Here is a 15,532-nt window from a genome sequence, read left to right as displayed (position 1 = left end):
GAGTGCTGCTACCTTCACTCTTGTAGTGATTTTTTTGATACTAATTCCAGTAGCTGAGCACCCACAGCCAAGGAGGCAATCTGAGGAAGCGCACCTGCTCTACATCTCAAAATGTGTTTTATAGACTGTTTGTGTTTAAGTTTTGACGTTACAGCTCCAGCCTGACATCTAGTGCGCAGAAATATTACAAATAGTGTCTTTAAGGTTCTCGATGCGATTCTCCATGGATGTGTTAGGGTTAGGGTTAATGTTAGGGTTAGGGTTAATGTTAGGGTTAGGGTTAATGTTAGGGTTAGGGTTAATGTGCGCATACAGAGAAAAACAAGAAGAAAGCAATGTGTAGTTGGAACAACGTCCCTCGTGCAGAACAGCTGTTTTGCCTCATTCTGCCTGGAATCAAATGCAGGAAAACATGAAGACAAGGTCAAGGCTTTCCATCTGCATATATGAGCCACATTGTAATGATAGAAAAAGCAGGTTGTCCTTTAAGAGGCTCTGGGTTCAAGTGTCCTGAGTGTTTGTGTTGCTTTGGTTGCAGCGAGGGGCGGAACCTCCAATCTCCGGTGGGCGAGGCGATGGAGGGCTACTTGAGAGGAGAGCGCCCCCTGCTGGGTCAGCAGCACGCCTCCACCCACAGCGCCGGCTTCTCCGACCAGGAGGAGCGCCACACCCCGCTGCCCAATGGACGCAGTGTCTCCCTGGTGGACCTACAGGAGGCCCACAGCCTCCACAATGCCCCACCCCGCCTCAGCAGGGTGGGCTCCCAGGTAGGCATGAGGATTGAGACCCCTGTATTGAATGGTATCGATTGATAATTTCTCAAAACCCCTAAAATCAATACGGTCTGAGCTTATCGATACTGCTATCAAGACTAGTGCGTCCCATAATGTAATGTTATGTCTCGGAGGACAGGAGTCATGTCATTTACCTCAAATCACTGGTGCACAAAAGTATTGTCTAATAACGTTTTTGAATTCAATTGAATTGCCTGCTGTTAAGAAACTAAACAAATAAGAATTGAATTGCCTCACCAGGCTAGGCAAATTCCGTTCTGTTCAGAAATCAAACAGTCACAGACTCAGGTAAGCAATAACAGCAATACCAGTTCTGTTAAGAATTTATTGTTGTATCGTCTTTCCAGTGGTATCGATAAAGACTCTGATTGTTAATCAGTCTTGAAAATGGTATCAATATCAATCAAATTGAACAGTCCCCATCCCTACTCCCAGGCGTCCATGGGACACCCGCAGAGCCAGAGGGTCCAGCCGGGCTACGCCCACTCCAACCCCCTCACCCCCCAGCCGACACCGCACCAGGCCAAGGCCCCGCCCCCGCAGAGCGCGCCTCAGGTCCGCCGGCCGCTGCCCCCCTCAGGGCTCAGCCAGCAGCGCAGCCTGCAGCCGCTGTCCTTCCAGAACCCCGTGTACCACCTCAGTAACCCCGCCCACAGCCTCAGTAACCCCGCCCACAGCCTCAGTAACCCCGCCCACAGCCTCAGTAACCCTGCACGCTCTGCCCACTCGGCGCGGCAGGACTCCAGCTCAGAGAACCTGAGCACAGAGAGCTCACACAACAGCCACAGCAACTCTGACCAATTCGGCAGCCAGGCGGGGGTCAAAGGTCAGTCTATTTACCGTAAATTCCGGACTATAAGCCGCACCGGTGTATAAGCCGCACCTGCAAAGTTGACTGTTTTTTACATATATAAGCCGCACCGGACTATAAGCCGCGGGTGTTTTAATGGTATTTTTTTTTTTTTTTTTTTTTGTGTTTTAATGTTTAATTACCATATGTAAGGGTTCATGCACAGAGGGGATTGTCGGGAAAGAGATGGCTGTTTGAGGAAGCTCCCATTTATTAACATTTCAACAAAACAACATAACACAACACCACCTGTGTTTCTTTTTTACAGTGCACACAGTGTCATACAGTGTCATACAGTGTGGTGAAAAGAGGGCAAGAGAGGAAATTAAAACAGAAGTGGATTTATAGTTAGAAAGAGTGCTAAAGAAGAGAGAATTCAGTTTTTTTTTTTTTTTTTTTTTTTTTAAATCCATAGATAAGCCGCACCGTTATATAAGCCGCAGGGGCCAAAAAAGGCCAAAAAACGGGAAAAAAGCCGCGGCTTATAGTCCGGAATTTACGGTAGTCTAGTTGTGTTTATGGGGAACACTGGAACACTTGGGTGGATTATGTGTCTTTAAGTTTGTTTATTAGTAAAGAATAGAGTACCACAGGAATGAGTCTGGAACACCTGGATGTTCGCACTTCCGGTTCCAATGGGATTTTTGTATGGGGATTTTGCTTAAATGCTTGATTGTTTTTTTTTTGTGATTTTCAGAAAACGCTTCAAAAGTCATAAAAATGGTCCTCATTTGTGAACATGATCTTGCTGAGCTCAAAGTTTGCGGTTTCATAAACTTGTTTGAACCACAGACCTTATTTCATACATTTAACCGAAATCCCCATGCAAAAATTCCATTGCCTCTTGCATGTAGGAATGAATGAATGAATGAACATTTTATTTTCGTGTCAGGACAACATGACCCATCCCACATGGGATTATCAGACACATCAACATTTAATATCTAACAAAACATGCCGGTATGTTACCCAACCAGAAGCTTCCAGTGCAGCCCAAATTAGAGCAACAGAGTATATATACATGCAGACATAATATGCCTATACATATACATACATACATACCTGCACATAGAATACGAAAAAAAAATATATATATATAATTTATCAGTTATACGTCAACCTTCTCCTCCTGTAGGAACCAGGAAGTGCAGGGACTTCCGGGTAAGCCTCCAAAAAAACATAATCCCTGCGGTACTCTATAGGGATATATATACCGTATATATATATTTTTTTTCTCTCACTCTCTCTATATATATATATATATATACACATCTATGTATGTATATATATATATATATATACATACTGTACATATATATATACACACACACACACACACACACATATATATATAGCAAAAAGGAATCCCCACGCACAGCCAGTGTGATCAGGTGCTGGTCAGTTTGCAGGAACATGAAACATAAATTGAAGAAAATAACCACCGCACACTTAAATTGACTTACTGAGATTTATTCAGTGAACAACGCGTTTCGCGTGTATGCGTCATCAGGTTCACTCAAAATGCCATGAGGACCACAGGTGAGTTAAATACATCAGGGTCATACAGTAATTGGTCACATGACTAATTATCACAGTAGGCTTATACAAAGTCCATAAACGTTTCAGAATTTAAATTCCAAGTTTTAACAATATATCAAAGTACATAGTAAAGTTAATTTTACACAATTAGCAATTTTTGTTTTGTTTTTCAAACTATTTTAAGCATTTCAGAAAGTACAAGAACATTTAGGCAAACAAACATTATAGGGGAAAAAAACATTCTAAAGTCAATATTCACAGTTATAGGATGAGAAACATGAGAACATGAGAACATTTAGCTATAAGCTGCAAAATACGATTGCAGGAGGATAAAAAAAACTCTATAACTCTCCCTCTATCACTAAAAAGGGGGGGGGGAGGGGTGAGTGGCTCGTCTCTCCCTAGACTCCAGATCACCTGCAGAGAGAGTTAACAATTAATAAACATATTACAAAAAACATATCACACAAAACAGCTCAAATCCTGTGTCTCATTAAGGCCAAAAGGTTCCATGGTGTTCAATTGGAATATCCAGAATGCCTCTCATTTCAAGACTTGATTGATCAAGTTACCCCCTCTTGGGTTGAGCTGGATTTTTTCTATGCCAATCAATTTGAGGGAGCTGGCTGCACCATGGTTTTTTTCTTTGTAATGCCTAGCAATGGCATAATCCATATTATCACTTCTAATGGCAGCTTTGTGCTCTGCAACTCTTAATTTCAGATGGTGTTTTGTTTGGCCCACATACATGAGGCCACAGGGGCATTTTAGCACATAAACAACATGGGTGGAGAGACAATTAATGAATTCCTTTATTTTATATTTCTTTCCTGAATGTGGATGATTCAATGTTTTGGTGTCCAGTGTATTAGAACAGTGTGCACACTTCCCACATCTATAATTGCCATACACCTGTTGGGACAGCCAGTTGGTTTGAGTAGGTTGCTTAAACATAGAACTAACGACAATATCTCTTATATTTCTACTTCTTTTAAAAGAAAACTGAGGTCTGGCGGATGACAAACGATTTAAAGTGGGATCACATTCTAAAATGTGCCAATGTTTGTTGAGAATATGCTTGATTTGTCTAGAAGCAGAAGAAAATTCAGACACAAAAGTGATTTTGCTCTCTGTGTGTTTAGGCAGAGAGTTTAATAATTAAAATTAAATTATTTTTATTTTATTATTAAATTAATAATTTAATAATATATATGTGTGTGTGTGCGTATATATATATACAGTATGTATATATATGTATACATAGATGTGTGTATGTGTATATATATATATATATATATATATACACACACACACACATACGTACGACCTCTACACCCACGACTGCGTGGTGACTCAAACCTCGAACACCATCGTGAAGTTTGCAGACGACACAGCAGTCATGGGGCTGATCTTTATATATATAAAATAATTTTCGTAAGAGATTTCATCCGCCATATATTTTCCCATAGACATTTCGTAAAATGCTTATGAAAATAGCTTTACTTAGTCAACCAAATTATGAAATCTCTTAGTGCGCATGCTGAAGCAGAAAGTGACGTCGACTTTGGCTCTCTCTCTCGATATATATATTTTTAAGTTTTCATTCATTCATTCAAAGGTCACGCGCCGTCCGACGGCAGCCTGGAGGAGCTGGGCGGCAGGCAAAGCATGCAGAGCGAGGAGGGTTCCACGCCCCAACGACATGCCCCGCCCCCTGACCTTCCGCCTGGCGCGCCCACGGCCCGACATGCCCCGCCCCCTGACCTTCCGCCCGGCGCACCCACGGCCCGACATGCCCCGCCCCCTGACCTTCCGCCCGGCGCACCCACGGCCCGACATGCCCCGCCCCCTGACCTTCCGCCCGGCGCGCCCACGGCCCGACATGCCCCGCCCCCTGACCTTCCGCCCAGCGCGCCCACAGCCCGGGCCGTCCCCCGGCAGAGCACAGTGTCAGGCCACGCCCACATCGTCCGGGTGGGAGGGGGCGGGGCGAGGACCCACAGCAGCAGCAGCGCCAACACGGAGCCGCCGCCCACCCCCGGCCTCCCTGCCGCACGCCAGCAGTCCACGGAGAGCCCGGGCCCTGTGCTCAGGAGCGCCACCAAGCCGCCGCAGCAGGTAGTGACCAACATGAGAAGCTCACTCACTCACACTCTCTCTCTTATCTGTCTTCCAATACCTGCATTTGGATATCTGCTGACACCGATATTTTGTGTGTGTGTGTGTGTGTGTGTGTGTGTGTGTGTGTGCGTGTGCAGGTCCAGTCTCCAGTGGAATCGGCGGCCATGTCTCCAGTGGAGCGGACTGCTGCCTGGGTGCTGAACAACGGGCAGTATGAAGAGGAGGAGGAGGGAGGGGAGAGGAGCAGGGAGGAGGCCAGGAACGCTGAGAAGGTAACTCTTTCTCCAGATTTCTGCCCTAGAGGCATGTCAAAAATGTCTTGTTTTTTGGGGAATTTTGGTGAACACAAGCCTAAAATGTAAATTAATTAAAAAAAAAGAACCTGCCCTTTAAAGGTTGATCAATAGAGTCCTGCAGGAATGAGTCCAGAAGACCTGGATGTTAGCACTTCCTGCATGTTAGCACGTCTAAAAGTCAATGGGATTTTGGTTAAAGGAACACTTTTTGTATCATTACAAAATCAGTAGTATATCAGAAAACTGTCAACAGTCATTCATTTAGTTTGTTGAGAGTTCATTTATGTTCAGGTGTGGACCAGTGATGTCATTCATGCTCAAATGACATCACTGGTCCACAACTTAACTCAAATCAACTCTCTCAATAACTGTCAAACTAAATGAATGTCTGTAAAACTGTTTACATTTGTCTGATATACTACTGATGCTGTAATCTAGACCAAAACAAAGTTATTATGGAATGGTATTAAGGTTTCAAACTGCAATACAGACACAGATTTAACTGTTTAACATCTTCTTACCTTCTGATTGGATCTGTCCCAATTCGTCCCTCCCTAACATTTTAGTCTAGTTTTTACTCATTCACGAAAATGTCAATAGATTTCTTCGTAGTTTTTATCATCACAACTTTGTTTTTATTTAATGTCTAGTTTTCATCAGTGAAAATAGGTCGACGAACATTTTTTGTCATAGTTCTCATGGATGAAATGAGCGCTGCTGTGAACCCCTCTCCTCTCAGTATGAGCAGGAGATCAGTGTGCTGAAGGAGCGCCTTCGTGCGTCGGGCCAGAGACTGGAGGAGTACGAGGCCCGGCTGGAGGCTCAGGAGCAGACCATGCAGAGGCTGCTCGGAGAGTACAGGAGCCGCCTGGAGGATAGCGAGGAGAGGAGGAGACGCACGCAGGACGAGAAAGACAGCCAGATGAAGACCATCATCTGCAGGTACACTGTGTGTGTGTGTGTGTGTGTGTGTGTGTGTGTGTGTGTGTGTGTGTGTGTGTGTGTGTGTGTGTGTGTGTGTGTGTGTGGAGACTGGGGAGATGCACACAGGAGGAGAAAGACATCCAGATGAAGAGCATCATCTGCAGGTAGGCTCCACCCCGCCAAGGGGCTATCTCAGGCTTTGTCACTGAACCCCCTAGTGGCCGTTTTGTGACTGCATCTCACACGGTATTATGCCCACAGTCTGGTCATCAACTTTAATTCACTTGTTGGATGCCTTACTCTGAAGCGCTAAGTCGTTGACAAAAATGGAAAATACAGTTGGGGACATGACATCTCCTCGTTTCACGCCAAATAATTCCAGGACTGTGTGTATGTCTGTCCTTCGCGTAATCTCGAGAACCATTTGTCGGCTCAACTTCAAACTTGGGGAGTGCAATAATAATAATAATAATAACTTTCATTTATATAGCGCCTTTCATAAAACCCAAGGTCGCTTCACAAGAGTGGGATACAGATAGAGGAGAGAGGGGGAGGAAAACAAACAAACAAACAAAACAAACAACAGGGATGGTTGAACTAAACTGAACTAACTCATGTGGAAAGGTCTGGTAGGAAAAGAGATGTGTCTTGAGGTGTGTTTTGAAACTGTTCAGGGTCGGGGCATTACGGATTTCGGCAGGGAGAGAGTTCCAGAGGGTGGGGGCAGCCACGCTGAAGGCTCTGTCCCCAAAGGTGTGTGTGAGTGCAGTGTGTGTGTGGGGGGGAGGGCCCACAGGGTGGTGAATGAGGGCAACACGCACTGCAGTAGTAGCTATCAATGACCACAAGGTGGCAATGTGATGCCATGCAAAAGAGAGTATTCCTGACTGTTGAATCTCACATTTCAGTGGATTGTCAAATTGACACTTTTGTGGCAAACTTGTTGTGATTTGGTGTTAATACAAGACCATCCCTTCAAATGGCTTGTGTGTGTGTGTGTGTGTGTGTGTGTGTGTGTGTGAATACATTTATGGATAAGTTTTATGTTAGCCAATTTCATAAAATTGCTGCTCTGTGTGCAGGCTCATGGCGGTGGAGGAGGAGCTGAAGCGGGACCATGCGGAGATGCAGGCAGTCATCGACGCCAAGCAGAAGATCATCGATGCTCAGGTATCAATCAAACCATCAGTCAATCCATCGTTATATTGCGCTTTTTTTTGTCTTTATTTATTCAGAGGAGTCTCACTGAGAGCAATGCAAATCACAACAAGAGTTACCTCAAGGTGCTTCACAAATACAGCAGGTAGAAGACCAGACTGTTTTTTTGACCCAATAATTGAAACTATTCTCACATGCACTGGCACTTTTACTGCACAGTAGGGCTGTGGCGATTCACTTATCTCCCGATTCGATACTATCACGATTCTTGGGTGCCGATTCGATTTATATTGCGATTCTTAAGTATTGCGATTCTACGATTATTGCGATTCGATATTACGATTTATTGCGATTTTTGTTTATTTTTTTCTTTTCTGTTTTCAGTTTGTTTGCTTTTTTACACTAGATTAGAACATGGGAAAAGTTGAATCATACACTAGAGACTGTATATTATAATATAATATTATTTAGGGCTGAGCGATATAGTTAAAAACAGGGGCGGACTGGGATCATAATTCAGGCCGGGCATTAGATACCAAGCAGGCCAGGCCGATATGAGCCGACGCGCGTGAAATTTGGGCCGTTTGAAGCCCAATTTGGGCCGTTTGAAGCCAGATTTGGGCCGTTTGAAGTCCAATTTTACAATGAGATGCACCCACTTTAACCCTGAAGTGTAATTATTACTTCAGACTAACTAATAAAGTAATAAAACCACTAGTAAACCAGTTCAGTGAGTGGCCTGACTGCAAGCACCCAAAAAAAAAAAAAAAAAAAAAATTGGCGATTATCGATTCTGGAATAAAAGATCGATTCAAAAAATCGTGACATTAAAAATCGCGATACTTAGGTGAATCGATTTTTTCCCCCACCCCTACTGCACAGGTCATGTTGCAATTGAAACAAATTTTAAACCATTTTCAGGTATCAACAGCAAATGAACAGCGATGGGACAATCAGCAGGCTGATGCTGATGCTAATGCTAATGCTAATAGCCCAGCTCATTCATTCATTCAGTGTTTATTTGAACAGGGACAGATACATAAAACATTTAAACAAGAAACCGTCTGATGTCATATATCAGAACATTTATAGCCTAAGCTACTTTGCAATGTTTGTCCCTAGATGGGCATTTGTAGAAACATTATTAAAAGCAAATATACAATAAACAACAGAGATAGAGAACACACACAAATGGATATTATCAACATAGAACAACAGCTATACCGACACACACATGCACACACACACACAGACGCACGCACGCACACACACCGCACATGCACACACACACACACACACACACACACACACACACCGACACATGCACACACACACACACACACACACACACACCGACACATGCACACACACACACACACACACACACACACATACACACACCAATACATGCACACACGATCTCAATGATGATTTTGTTTAATATGTGTGGGTAATGCAACAGCACCCCTAGTGGTTGTGCCAGAAACCCCAAGAGGTTTCACCATATCACTGAGAACACGAGGATGCTGATTATGAATACATTTATGGATAAGTTTTATGTTAGCCAATTTAATAAAATTATTAAAACTTAAAATATTTCATTTCTCAATGACACGATGAAACCTAATTGGCTTCCTGTCAAGAACTTGTATTGCACGATTGACTGTATATCATCTTAAGAGGTCTGATTACAGTCGGACTAGCTTGAGACCATGCAGTTACACAATAACTCAAGTATGAGAAAATCATTGAGTGCATGTAGAAATTTGCAGCGTCTGTATGTCTGACAGACGGACAGACAGGCTGAGAGACAGACAGCCGCTCAGACAGACAGGCTGACAGACGGACAGACAGGCTGAGAGACAGACAGCCGCTCAGACAGACAGGCTGACAGACAGACAGGCTGACTGACAGATAGTGCTGCAACTATCGATTCTTTTAGTAATCGAGTATTCTACCGAATAATCCATCGATTAATCGAGTAATCGGATAAGAACCCTTTTTTGTGTTTTCAAAGGCTTATCGTAAATATACACCAAAAAATAAGATAAATCTCTTCAAATAAACAACTACATTAGTTTCTTTCTTAGAAAAAACAACATTTTTATTTTTAAATTGCATAGAACTGGCAGTGGCACCATTCATCTTTTTCACCCGTCCTTACAAAGCTGTCCATAGTACGCTGTGATCCGCTGAAAAAGAGGTGAAATAATAATTAATATTGATATTTATTAGGTAAGTTCATAACAAAACTGGAGAATGCGCATTTACACACCCTAGACCTGTTTGCCTATTATTGACACAAATATCAGAATAGCAAGATAACAGGTCAGGTGGTGTAATAATTGGAGCCTAAAATGCACCAATTAAATAGTTGTTTGCAATCATCATGAGAAGAGTCGACCGGTCTAGGGTGTGTAAATGTACATTCTCCACACACACACTCTTTCTCTCTCACACACACTCACTCTTTCTCACACACCAACAGGCTAGTGTGATCACACACACACACACACACACAACGCTGTTAAATTAGCCGCTAACGTTAATGTTAGGTTGAGCTTTGTATTTCTCACAGAAAACGGCAAGCCACATCACAAAAATGCAGCGTGAATGCAGTTACTAATAGTCATATTGGCAACGTGGCAAGCCAGCAGCACAACTACTACTAGTCTTAATATCAAGTAGCAATCATTAGCATACATTTACATTAGCGTTGTGTATAGTTAACGTTACGTTACCTTGCTCCGCTCGACGTAGATGCGCTGGTGGATGCGTAGACTGGATGTTTACGGTTCAGGTGCTGAAGCATTGACGAGGTACTGTTGTGATATGCAAGGATCGTCTTACAGTACTTGCACACCACTGAGTTTGTGTCCTTTTTCAGCGTGAAATGATCCCACACTTTAGACAGTTTCGGTCGCTTTTTCGGCCCTGGTTCTTCCCTTCCCGGCTCCTCCTGTCTGCTTTCTCCGCCGCCTCGTTCCATTTTGCGGGTCCGCTCGCTATAGCTGCTCTCTGGTCTGTCTGCGATCATGTGTCCTCACGTGTTTACACCGGAAGAGCGCTGTGCCACACCAGTAAGCGTCCGTGAGAAACACAGTCTCTAAATGCCGTGTCGAGGCGAATCATTTTGGCCTCGATCATTTTAATTATTCGAGTTATTCAAGGTACTCGAGGAATCATGACAGCTCTACTGACAGACAGCCGCTCAGACAGACAGGCTGACAGACGGACAGACAGGCAGACAGATAGACAGACGCTCAGACAGACAGGATGCTGCTCTGCAATGGTTGCAATGGTTTGTCATTTATAAAACGTGGGTGGACTGGCCTGAAAGAAAGTTTGGGAAACACTCAGTGCCATAGAACACTTCGAAGAGTTTCGCTTCACTCAGACAAAAAAAATTAATAAAATAAAAATGATTCAAAACATAAATAAAAATCAACGCTTTTAGTTTTGGCCAAAGTGAATGTTATATGGTCTCTCCTGATTCTAAATATAGCTGAATCGCTTGGTTTGACCAAGTAAAACTATTTTATAATCATTTTGTGAAATGTAGAATCATATCCTGAACGCGGAAGAGGGCGTGACTTTAGCTCTATTAGCATAAAAGAGAGCCTAAACTCCAGACCCAGTCTGTGATGATGTCACCACCAGCTGATGTGGGTTGTGGGTTGAGTTCCTGTGTAAAGGAGCAGCTTGTGACTGTTTGGAGGTTTGATGGATTTGATTGGACGGCGTTGATGTTCTTACCGCCTGTCACTGAATTTCAGGTCATTAAAGGAAGTGAGCTAAACCAATCAGGCAAGTAAATGTAGCCCCTCCCCATCCCACCCCCCAATCCCACCACGCTGGTTTTGGAAAATGGAGTGCAAACACACTGAACACCCATTATTTTCTTTTCATCTTTTTCCAACATCTTTTTAGTTCCTGTTCCCACGACCATGGAAAACCTCCAAAATCACATTTTCCAGCCCTGGAAAAGTCATGGAATTTTGTTGTGTGTAATTAAATTATTTTTTACAGTAATCTTCCCTGGGTTGTACTACCGTCCCCTCTGTGATAGTACTGTACTTCCTAACTCGTTCTGGGCGACCTTGCCTGAACCCACAGGTGATGCGTTCCGTAAAACGCTCTAGGCTCCGTGGCGCATTTCCTCTCAAACACAAAAGGCACGTGACAAAGCGGAGTTCGGAGTAAGAAGGTGGTGTTGTCCCGTGTGGCGAAGCTCTCTATCAGTCCTCTGTACTCCTCTGTCCAAATAGTCTCTGAGTGACGACAGTATGTTTCTCACTGGAATCATACATGTCAATGTAGTGATGAGTTCCATTGAGCAAAATAATACACTTAATACCTTATTCCACATTACTTCAAAGAATTCACTACATACTGTAGGTATGTTTGATGAGTCTGGACAGGCATGGAGGCATACGTCCACGAGCCAAGGCGCTTATTTCTAACTTTCATGTCACTTCTCCTTTGAGCAGGAATGAGTGTTGTTGTGTGTTGCACAGGGTTATAGGGTTAATTAACCCTATCAGCTGGTTATATTTCTGTTTGGCTGAACCCCCCCCCCCCCCTCGCTCTCCTTTTTTCTTTTTGTTTTGATCTTAATTTGATTTGACCTGTCTCCCAACACCTCACACGCACGCACACAAGCTCCTCCCACTGTCTCCCAACACCTCACACGCACGCACACAAGCTCCTCCCACTAAACCTCCCAATCGTGTTCAGATGCCCTGTGTGGACAAAGTCATGGAACCTTATCACAATCGGATTAAAAGAATGACATTTTTCACAGAGAAAACTTGTAAATGGGTGAAATTGGACTGGAACACAACAAAAGGGTTAAATAAATGTTAGGTTTTGTTTTTATTTTCACTCTTGTCCAGAAGGTCAAAGGTCATCGATGCGTCAGAACCCAGAAACTCAGGCACAAAACATTCTCTGAGTAACTGACTTCATCTCACCTGATTTGTCCAACTAGGAAATTAGTTTTTCCAATAGAGTGCCAAAGTCACGCCCTCTTCCATGTTCAACATGCGAACCAAGAGATTTCATCCACCATTCATGTTCCCATCTACATTTAATAAATGCTTATAAAATAAAAATAGTTTGACTTGGTCAAATCAAGTAATTCAGCTATATTAAGAATCAGGAGAACATTTCACTCGGACAAAAAATCCCTTGCTTCATATGCTGAATTTGACTGTGTGACTGAGTGACTTTGGTACTCTATATATCTGGAAGCACATGAACGCACCATAACTCTGTCTCACTTCCTGCCCCACCTCCTTCTGTCTCTGTCCAATCAGGAGAAGCGGATCGGCTCCCTGGACGCGGCCAACTCTCGGCTGATGGCGGCACTGACTCAGGTGAAGGAGCGCTACAGTCTGCCCAACGTACGCAACGGCCTGTCGCCTAGCAACCCCACGAAGCTGTCCATCACCGAGAACGGAGAGTTCAAGAACAGCAGCTGCTGATTGGCCCTTTTCACAGCAACCGGTCTGAGGTGGTAAAGCAGGAAGTAAAGCAGGTGTAACAAATAACATTAACGAGGGGCCTGGCACTGGAACAGCTGCATCATCATTAATGCTATTGTTATACCTGCTTTACTTCCTGCTTTACCCCCTCAAAACGGTTGCTGTGAAATGGGTTATTGGCCAACAAGGAGAAGGGGCGTGGCCTAACCTCTCTGAGTGGCGGGGGCATGGCCTAACCTCTGAGTGGCGGCCTGGACTCTCACTGACTGTCTGGAAAGATAGAGTTATTAGTCTGTAAATACGCTGCGCCTGTATCGCTGTACAGAGCCCAGATCAGTTTTAAAAAGCAGGTGTGTGTGTGTGTTTTTGTTTGTGTGTGTGTGTTTGTTTGTTTGTTTGTGTGTGTGTATGCATGTGTGTGAGGGCAACCCATTCCCACTCCCAACCTGTCAAATACCGACATTCGGTCAGGATCCATTTTAGCTGCGGCCAGCAGCTCTATAAGTCACTCGTTTGGTTGGTTGGTCCACCAAAAAATGTTGGTCCACAAAATCAATGTCAATGGAGTGGATGACATCACAATGGAGTGGATGACATCACAATGGGGTGGATGATGTCACACAAATTCGCATATCTGGCCGCAGCTTTTGCGAATTCATGCTTGTCTTTCAGCTAATTTTACTGTATCCATCTTCTTTGCCCTTTCACTCCAACTCACTGCATGCCTGGCCTGAGGTCAGAGGTCAGTGCTCTATCAGGAGGTACCGTAATCTGTGTGTCTATAGATGTCGATTTATAGAAAAAGTACTGCTCAGGTTTTCATGAAGCTTCATGGAAGAGTGTCACTAAGGAAGCGCTCTGTGCTTCCATGCGTCACCAAGGAAGTCTGAAAAGCACCACCTATTGGATATCCGCGGTATCGCACCAAATTTATTTATTTTTATAAATGCATGGCAAGGGGGTCCTGACCAAACCTGTTTTTAATGGGTTGGGAGTGAGAATGTGTTGGTGTGGGTGGAGTCAAAGAAGCAGAGGTATGTGTGGGCGGAGTCAAAGAAGCAGGTGTGTGTGTGTGTGTGGGTGGGTGGGTGGAGTCAAAGAAGCAGAGGTGTGTGTGGGCGGAGTCAAAGAAGCAGGTGTGTGTGTGTGGGTGGAGTCAAAGAAGCAGAGGTGTGTGTGTGGGCGGAGTCAAAGAAGCAGGTGTGTGTGTGGGTGTGTGGGTGGAGTCAAAGAAGCAGAGGTGTGTGTGGGCGGAGTCAAAGAAGCACAGTGAGGAAGATGAGGCGAGTCGCTGCGGGAAGAGACAAACCAAAAACAAGAAAAGACAAAAACTACAGATGTACTTACAGATGTACTTACGCACTCTGTTTTCTAACCCGACTTTTTTATTGTTTTTATTTGAGACTTCTGGTTTCTGTTGAGGTTGAAGTTGTATTTTTTTTTTTTTTTTTTTTTGCGGAGCGTCTGTGTTTCGGATGCTTTAATTTATTCCTCCGCTCCCTGACAGATTTGTACTGAAGTCCTGTTGCTAAACTGCTGTAGTCCGACGCTTTATATGTTGTTGCACAAAACCACCATGTATGAGATGTCATGACGTCATCATGACATCACAGATCTGTCTGTTGTCCAATGTTGAGAATTAAAGCTGCCTGGAAGTCTGAGCGCTGTTTGTCTTTCTGGGAACTGAGTCAGACTGATTTGGTTCTGGAAAATAATTTGTTTTCTCTTTTTTTTAGATGCAAGCATAGTCATCAAACAGTCAAAACCTTGTACTGTATATAGGGTTATATATATTATGTTATTATATTATATATATATACTGTATATGGCACAGCGCAGTCCAAGTTTGACAAACTCTAGCGAGCTTCTGGTATTCTCGGAATCCAGATGAATAAGTCGGTATTAGACATGTTATGCTAGCACGCAGGGAAGCAGGGGCAAAATAGCTCCAAATTCGGCTAAGTTTTTGACAAAGGTAAATGGGTCCCTTGACCTCTCACATCAAGGTATCTGAATGAAATTGGACTTATTAGAACTGCAATAGTCTTGTCTTTACAGCCATGTCTGACATGTAAACTACATAGAGAGCTGAGCTCAGGTGTTCTGACCTACCTGGTACCTAAACAGCCCAGGTGTTCTGCATACCTACCTGGTACCTAAACATATCAAAACAACACCACCAAATTAAAATGCAGATATTTCTCCCATTTTATCTCCAATCAAATATCTCCCCCCCCTCCACCCGAAGAGGCCCCCCGACCAACCAGAGGAGGCGCTAGTGCAGCGACCAGGACTCATACCCCACCGGCTTACCCACTCACAGACGCCAATTGTGTCACTGGCACGTCCCAGGGACGTGCACAG

The 15,532-nt window shown here is 43.9% G+C and overlaps 1 protein-coding gene across 6 annotated transcripts in view; it reads left to right on the top strand.

The window, feature by feature from the left end:
- rasal2 (RAS protein activator like 2) overlaps positions 1–14,746 on the top strand; it is a gene marked incomplete at its 5' end in the record, with an annotated part of 105,847 nt that extends 91,101 nt beyond the window's left edge. For all 6 annotated transcript variants that reach the window (XM_083659411.1, XM_083659409.1, XM_083659407.1 and 3 more), the window contains 8 exons: positions 539–767; positions 1,230–1,620; positions 4,802–5,301; positions 5,442–5,576; positions 6,340–6,542; positions 7,607–7,694; positions 13,001–14,230; positions 14,407–14,746. In XM_083659411.1, coding sequence (XP_083515537.1) covers positions 539–767; positions 1,230–1,620; positions 4,802–5,301; positions 5,442–5,576; positions 6,340–6,542; positions 7,607–7,694; positions 13,001–13,168 — 1,714 coding nt within the window. In that variant the 3' untranslated portion in view covers positions 13,169–14,230; positions 14,407–14,746. The remainder of the gene's footprint in view (positions 1–538; positions 768–1,229; positions 1,621–4,801; positions 5,302–5,441; positions 5,577–6,339; positions 6,543–7,606; positions 7,695–13,000; positions 14,231–14,406) is intronic.
- Between the last annotated feature and the right edge of the window lie 786 nt (positions 14,747–15,532).

This window comes from Poromitra crassiceps (assembly GCF_964638095.1).
Source record: "Poromitra crassiceps genome assembly, chromosome: 23".
Classification (NCBI taxonomy): Eukaryota; Metazoa; Chordata; class Actinopteri; order Beryciformes; family Melamphaidae; genus Poromitra; species Poromitra crassiceps.
This window is presented reverse-complemented; position numbering and strand designations above follow the sequence as displayed.